We start from the raw sequence: 8,186 nt of genomic DNA on the forward strand, positions 1-8,186 counted from the left end.
TCATTTATCATCCACGGTCAACTATCTCTCATAATTATTTTTGCATAGTATGTAACTTTTAATATACTACAATAAATAATAATTTGATTTATATCAAAATTTTTGAACAATGTTTCTCATTTTGGAAGAAGATAGTTGACCGTATTAAGTAGATAGTCAGGGTATAAAGGTACCAATATAGGAGAAACAACTTTTTAAACAAAATTTTATTTATTATTAACCAACATTTCATCCCACTTTGGAGGGTATTATTTTTGGTAAGCTTTATTTATTAAATCAACATATTTACATTTATAATACTGTTTATATGTTTATATATAACATTATAAAATTATTTACATTTTACTGAATGACTAGAGAAGACATATGTAGGTGCTCCAAGGTGGTGCCTAAAATGAAGAAAATGAAATAATAAAAAAATAACCTTCCAAGTGATATACAAAAATTTAATGATAATAAAACATGAACAAATGAAAATATTCTATACAAAAATAAATTAATTATAAAGTATTAAAATAATTAATATAATACTAAAACTTCTTATGGTTTTAATAAATAAATGATTAAATCTTTTAACGATTTGAAACAAAAAAAGAAATGTTGAGGTTTGCTGAAAAAAAAAAATATAGTTACTCAGTAGGTGGCCGTGGGTTTCGATATGCGCATATCGACAATACCACTTGAGACTAAATGTACAGAGTTGGGCAAATATTATTCGAATGACGAGAGACGAATGATTTTTCACTCGTCATTATTTTACACGAATAATCAATTATTCGTACAAAACATATGATTAACCATACGATTAATTTTTTATTCGTCATTATTTTACACGAATAATCAATTATTTGGGCAAAACAATTCGAATAACCATTTGAATACTATTATATTCGTCCATTTTATAGAAAAATAATCTCTCATTCGAAAAAATTAAATGATTAGCCATCCAAATACGTTTGTGTTTGTTTCAAGACGACATTTTTTGTCTTACAGCTATACATAGATAAATTTTATGTTCGCGTATAGATTAATTTTAACTTTTCTGATTTCTAACATATAAGGGTCCCTTTTTATGTTTTGGGATATGTAGAATATGAAGATATTATCGATTTATTTTAACTTTTCTGATTTCTAACATGTTAAGGTCCCTTTATTTGTTTCGGGATATGTAGAATATGAAAATGCTATCGATTTTAAGATTGCCTATTGATTTATTTCAACTTTCTTGATTTCCAATATGTTAGGGCCTCTTTATGTTTTGAGATATGGATATTTCTTATCTTAGTTAAAATAAATCGATACGCGATCTTAAAATCGATAGTATTTTCATATTCTACATATCTCAAAACATATAAAGTGACCTTAACATGTTCGGGATCAAGAAAGTTAAAATAAATCGAAACGGGATAATTAAATCGGTACGCGATCATAAAATCAATAGCATTTTCATTTTTGGCATATATTGAAACATATAAAGAGACCCTAACATGTTAGAAATCAGAAAAGTTCATATAAATCGATGAGCGATACCAAAATCGATATTATTTTCATATTCTGCATTCCTCAAAACGTATAAAGGGACACTAACATGTTAGAAATCGGAAAAAGTAAAAATAACTCGTACGAGATCTTAAAATCGATATAATTTTCATATTCTGCATTCCTCAAAGCTTATAAAGGAACCCAAACATGTAAGAAATCAGAAAAGTAAAAAAAAATCAATACGCGATCTTAAAATCGATATCTTTTTCATATTCTGCATTCCTCAGAACGTATAAAGAGACCGTAACATGTAAAGAAATCAAGAAAGTTAAAATGAATCGATACGCCATGTTAAAATAGATAGCATTTTCATAATTTGCATATCCGGAAACCTAAAAATTGGCCCCTATGTATTACAAATTTAAAAAATTAAAATAAATCGATATGGGATCTTAAAATCGAAAGCATTTTCATTTTGTACTCGTCTGAATATGTGAAATAGAACCCTCATACATTAGAAATTGAAGGTGGTAAAAAAATAGGTGAATTTAAAAAAAAAATCAAATTTTTATTCGATTAATATGTATCTGAATAATTTTGTATTCGAATAATTTTTCATTCGAATAATTTTTTATTCGATTGAAATAGTATTTTAAATATTCGAATAAAAAGTATTCGGATTTTTTAGTCGTATTTTTATTCGAATAAAAACTTATTCGTCTCTCGTTAATCGAATAAAAAAGTATTAGTTTCTTGTCAATCGAATAATTTTTGCCCAACTCTGCTAATATATCTCATCCAAGATGGCCGCTTTCATGCTCAACAGGTTGAAGTATGATGGGTGAGGATTGCTCGCAAGACGATGTCCCAAAACACAGGTTGACTCAAGAATAGCCGTGAGTTAGTGGGTAATTGTAATTAAGAGTTAAGAATTCAAAAATATATGTTTTTACTCATGTATACTAAACAGTGCTGGGCAAAATTGCAATCATATTTGACTGTAATTACTTTAATTCAAATAGAAATTGTAATTTCGGACGATTATTGCAATTACAGTGGTTCATCAAGTAGTGGAAATACTTATTATTTCATTTCCTTAGTTACAAATTATAATAATTAAAAAGTAATTGCAATTTCAAATTATGAAGAAGGTGGTTGTGGGGTGTGGTTAAAAGAAAACAAATAGTTAACAATTATTTAACTGGGAACGTTTCGCCCCACTTTGTAGAGTTTCATGAGGACTGTTCCAGTTGACAGATATCGAAAGAATCACGAAGATCGAGTGAGATTGGAAGAGTTGGCTCTTTCGATATCTGTCAACTAGAACAGTCCTCATGAAGCTCTACAAAGTGGGCCGAAATGTCAGCAATTAAATAGTTGCTAACTATTTTTTGTTTACTATTGACCGCACCCCCGACTTCATAATTTTAATTAATACGGTCAATCATTTTTTTTGCTTTTTGCCCAACACTGGTGCTATATACTTTTTCATAGTTTACTTTTGATTCAGTCTGAATCAGAAAGAATAATTTTGACCCTTTTTTTCTTCTTGATCTTCTTTTTTTCAGTCGGCTGAGACTTTGCTCCTTTTTTATCTTGCTCTTCTTCAGATTCTGATAACAATGCTTCACTTTCTTCAGTGTCTATCAGCTGGAGATCAGGTAAGAAGTTGCTAGGATCCGGTAAAACAACAGACATTTCCCTCTTGTAAGGTCCAGGGCCAGGATGATTTGAAGCCCAGACCAATGGAAGAAGTTCTTCTGCCTCACCGTCTGATTCCTCGTCCTTCTGCTGATCCTTAAGTGGGCTCTTTGCCTGTAATATTGTCACAGGATCGTCTATTTCTAAGGGCGACCTGTATAGTAATTTCCTTCCAGTTGTCTTCCAAGGCTTCTCCCTTGACCTTTGTATTCCTTTCATCATTTGTAGCACCTGATTCTTCCGACGCTCCGAATTTTCAGCATCCTTCATTTTCCGTTGAAGTTCAATCTTCACTTTCCTTCTTAAGCTTTTTCTGGTCGACTCTGGTAGATGTTCTAGTTTCCGATTCAAGTCCACATACAATTCACCTATTTCTTGTAACATTTCCAATGTACCGAGACCTTCCTTTGGTTCATCAATTACTTCCTGATAAACATCCTTTACAAGAGCGAATTCTTTAAGAATTTCTTCTGAAGCTACCATTTTTTTAAAAGGACCATCCAACATTTTTTGAAGTAATCTCTCCTTCTTCTTTACTTTTCTCTCCTCCTTCTCAATATTTTCTTTTATGTCTTTCAATCTTTCATGTATTGTAACTTGTTCTTTTTTCAAGTATGTTTCATAATAGTCACAGATTTTTTTAGCATTTTCAACTTTCTCTTTTAAAATTGCGTTGTTTTGCAAGGTCCTAAGGCTTTTCATTTCTAGATCTTTGAAAAGGCTTAGCACCATTTTGGGTTCAGAAAAAGGTAATAACGGAGGCCCTGCTTTTGAAAATTCTTCTACGAAGTCTTCTAGAACTTTCTCCAAGCCAGGGTCTTCACCGCCACAATGATTTTTGAAGTTCTCTAGGGCTGTTCTCATTTTTTCGCTTTCTTCTTTCACCGCTGCTTGCCTCTTTTCAGTCTCTTTGGCATATTCCTCTTTCCATTCCTTAGGTGCAATTTGAAAAACAAAATCCCTGCATTTGCGCATCGTCTCGAGTTGTTCGTTTTGTTTGAAGATATTTAGTTTTACTTCATTCATTCTTTTCTTTTCGTTTTCTATCATTGCTTCCCTTCTTTTTCTTTCTTTGACTACCAAGTTCAATTCCTTCGTTAGGTTTTCGCACTTTTTCTGTTTTTCAGAAAGAAAATCTGCCAGTGATTTAGATGTGTTTTCGATTTCTTTTTCAGTTTGCTCGACTGCGGCATTTACTGCAATCACGTTTTCCTCTTTTGCCTTTATTTCGTCTTGCAAGAACCCTGAAAGAACGTTGTTTAGCAATCTCTCCCTGACCTCTTTTATGTACTGTCGTCGAACAAGGGTGGTCTTTATAGGTCTTCCTTGAATGATCTTGAGGAACTCCTCATCCATAGAGGGTCTCTTTCTCTCCTGCGTCACATCTGCTACTCTGTTCCTCCTCCTCAACCCTGACACCAGTCCCCACCGATGAGTGGGCGCGCTGTAGCCCCTGCTTGTCGTTGCGGTTTGTTCCCTACTCTGGTTTTTGTAGGGGTTTGGTAGTTCGGTATCGGCTTCCTCTATGTCAGGCAAAGAGGTCGCTGCAGGTTTGGCTGGAGAGCTTATTCTCTTTATTGTAGACCTTTGTTCGAGTTGATACTTTCTTCCGGACTTGCATTCCGCGGTTGCCACTTTTCTCCTTAACCGCAGCATATTTTCTCTTTTCTCTTCTGAACATAATATTATCGGATCACCTGTAAAAATGTTTGTAAGACACAATATTTTTAAAATTGACATTACTAATCAGATATAATTCCAATTACATATATTATTATTATTTTTTTTAAATTTACATAATTTTACACCCGCATGTATGCCTGCATGTGCATTTTTTGCGAAACAAAACGTTGACTAATAAATACGTTTTTACTTATTTGTGTTCTCTACTTACCGCACCCCCTACCATCTTCTCATACAGTGTAATTTCGATAATCCAAACTAATTGTTGCAGACGGATGTTCAGATTACGAAAAAGTTTGGATTAAAGAAATTATTAAGAAAATGGCGTAAACAAAATGATTTTAAATAACTATTTCTAAGTTATTTATTCAAGTTTTTTCGAGATTTTGAGTTTGAAGTTTTAAAAAATTAATCTTTTTTAAAGGCGTCGGTTTTTTTTTGTCAGGTGCTATGAGTCTTATAACATCGCTGGCCACTAGCTGTATTTTGGGTGGCAACAAATTTTGTTTTCTTTTAGATCCTCAGTAATACTAAGTGATGGTTTAATTTGTTAAAATTATAAGATTGTTCATTTATAAGTGAAAAAAAAAATCTTTGTATGGATTTATTTAAAACGCTATAAAAAAAATATGAGTTTACCAACAAAATTATGCATATTTCTACTAATAATTAAATTAGTGTTATAGAATAAAATGATTTATACAAAAGATATTATGTATTGCTAATTACAACAAAATATATAATGAAAATTTTCAAAAGAATTAGATAAACCTATATCGAAGCTGTGAAAAAATTTCCACTTTCGATTTTCGCAGTGATTAAAATGACTTGCTTATACATCGGGAAGTTAAAAATTCCCTTTTACACATGAGCACTTTCATTTGAAAACAAAAATGTATTTGCCTGCTGAGTTGTCTTTTTTTTTTTTAACGCCAGTTCGGATTATTGGGGTGTTCGGATTACCGAGATTACACTCTATATATAATGCACAGTCAACTATCTACGCATCATTTAATTTAAATAAGTAAGTAATTAATATATAAAATATATTATTAACTATCTTGAATTTCAATATTTTAAATTACTTTTTTTTTTTTAACCTAAACTCACCTGGATCATCCATTGCAGTGTCTAAGATGTTACGTATCGACTAGCTACACTGTCGCCTGGGGTTACTCCCGCTGGGGACGAGAAATCTCAGGGAAATTTATTTGGAAGAGTAAAGCCGGATCCAAATGTTTGCTGCAAATCCAAAATACCTAAAATTGATAAAGATAGTAATAAAGAAACAGGCTTGTGTGTTCCAGACAGTGAATTACCTCCGATTTACTTAAATTCAGCGAACTAAGGCAAATGCATTTGTCATTTGAAAATTTGACCCAGTTGGTCAATACTGTTGACATCGTAAACTGTCATGATTGTAACCATCAAACAGTTAAGCCATGGTTGTAGCTGCAATAACGGGTACAGTACGATAGTTCACTTTCAAGGCGTATACATGTGATATTTGACATGACAGTTGCTTATACTATCAACTATCACCAGAACTAGTGCGGTAGACAATCATACAGCTACAGTTGTAACGCTATCTTATAACCAAAAGGCGAGTATTTGTCAGGTAAAACGGGTATTTTCAAGGCGCTGAACTGGTATTTCTTGTCGAAGGAACCCCCTGTTGTTATGATGTCTCGCCTACTTATAGAGACAGATGCTAACTGTTTGTTTTCAGTAATCCCATCTTTGTATTACTTTTCAGCGCTATGTTATAATCAGGTTGGGCAACTATGAAACTAATGGCTAAAGTTGCCATGGATACGATATTTATTTATCAATGATTCATTCATGAATAAGGGTCGTATCCATGGTGATTGTAGCTATTTGTTTCAACTGTAGCTAATTTTTGCCCGACCGTGGTCATGATTATGTACCTCCATTCTGTCCTTACATGCCTCCATAATTTCATGAAACTTTAAATTAGGTTCAGTAAAACTTTATTCCTTTCTTGTCAAAAGACACTATATTGTTAATAACTTTAAATAAACCTTAAATTCAGTTATTCAGATGGACAAGTTCCATTCTTCTCTGTGCTCGCCTACCATCTGCAGCCCTGCAACAGGAGGAGAAATATTGCCTGGTATTAAATAGTTTAATGACTGTTTGAGTTTTTTTTCTTTTACTGCACCTCGACCATCTTTCTTTTATTAAATCTAAATCTAAAGGTGATCATTTGGTTGCTTGATCATATAAATACAGTGAAGTCTCAGTTGTACGAATATGAGGGTGTACCAAAAATCTTCGTATAAGTGAATATTTCGTCTAAGTGAATACGCAATACATATTATATATGTATATTTTTGAGTTTTTTTTTCTCCTACTTAGTACGTACATATATGTATGTTGCATGCAGTTGAAAGAAAAACAATGTAATGTGAAAAAAAAATTATTTATAGTATAAAAATTTAATTTATCTTTAATCCGAATTTTTGACAAACAAATTGAGTTATGTTTGTTTGTTTCATGTCGCTTTTGGCTGAATACATCATTCTGTCAAGGTGTTAGATTCCTTCTCGCTAATTTCTTTCGCATATATAAAACGTTTTACAACTTCAAATGCTTCAAAAGATGGAAGAGGCAAAGGATCTTCGTCATCTAAATCGGAATTGTCCGAGCTTCCTTCTGTTACGGTTGGGGCGATTTAAGCGATTATGGCTTCGTCACTTTGAGGCGCGCAGACTGCCAGATTGTTGTCGTACTCTACGAAATTGTCGAATGTAATGTCCGAAGAACATTCGACCACTCCGGAGGGTTTTGAAAACTTATACCTCTTTGGTGGTTTCTTCATGTCCCAAATCTTCTAAAGCGATCCCTGCTTTACGAAAGCACTTTTCGATAGTAGAAGGGTGAACATCATTTCAAGCTACTGATGTGAACTGCATAGCCTGTAAAATCGTAGGAAAAAATATGTTGATTGCACATATGTACATAGTTTCCATATTATGTTAAAAGCTTACCTGAAGAACACCGATGTTTTTTTGCTTTTCTCCCTGCTTCTAGGAGTGATATTGTGTGTTGCAAAAGGTGTTTTCGGTAGTAAGCCTTCATATTAGCAATTATACCGAGGTCAGGCGGCTGAAGGTGACTTGTACAATATGCTAGGAAGAAAATAAAAACAAACATTATTTAATTTGATTTCTGGCGTGTGGCGGCACAGCGATCCATTAAAAGAATATTTTTTCTTGAAGAAGTTTGTCGGGGGGTGCGGTCAGCAAAGAACAACATAAATAAACAAAACCATATTTATTTATTTTATGCCGACGTTT

The 8,186-nt window shown here is 32.9% G+C and overlaps 1 protein-coding gene across 1 annotated transcript; it reads right to left on the minus strand.

Moving 5' to 3' along the window:
* Positions 1–2,927: 2,927 nt before the first annotated feature.
* Positions 2,928–4,873, minus strand: LOC106692042 (coiled-coil domain-containing protein 38-like). Its single transcript, XM_024359089.2, has one exon. The coding sequence runs from the start codon at positions 4,837–4,839 to the stop codon at positions 2,989–2,991; it is 1,851 nt and encodes a 616-aa protein (XP_024214857.2). The 5' UTR covers positions 4,840–4,873; the 3' UTR covers positions 2,928–2,988.
* Positions 4,874–8,186: the final 3,313 nt, after the last annotated feature.

The sequence above is a fragment of the Halyomorpha halys genome, unplaced genomic scaffold, assembly GCF_000696795.3.
Source record: "Halyomorpha halys isolate HHAL.00 unplaced genomic scaffold, Hhal_1.1 Scaffold53.1, whole genome shotgun sequence".
NCBI classification, from domain to species: domain Eukaryota; kingdom Metazoa; phylum Arthropoda; class Insecta; order Hemiptera; family Pentatomidae; genus Halyomorpha; species Halyomorpha halys.

Coding starts and splice junctions, on each gene's coding strand:
- LOC106692042 (XM_024359089.2), bottom strand. CDS start 4,839: ATGCTGCGGTTAAGGAGAAAAGTGGCAACCGCGGAATGCAAGTCCGGA.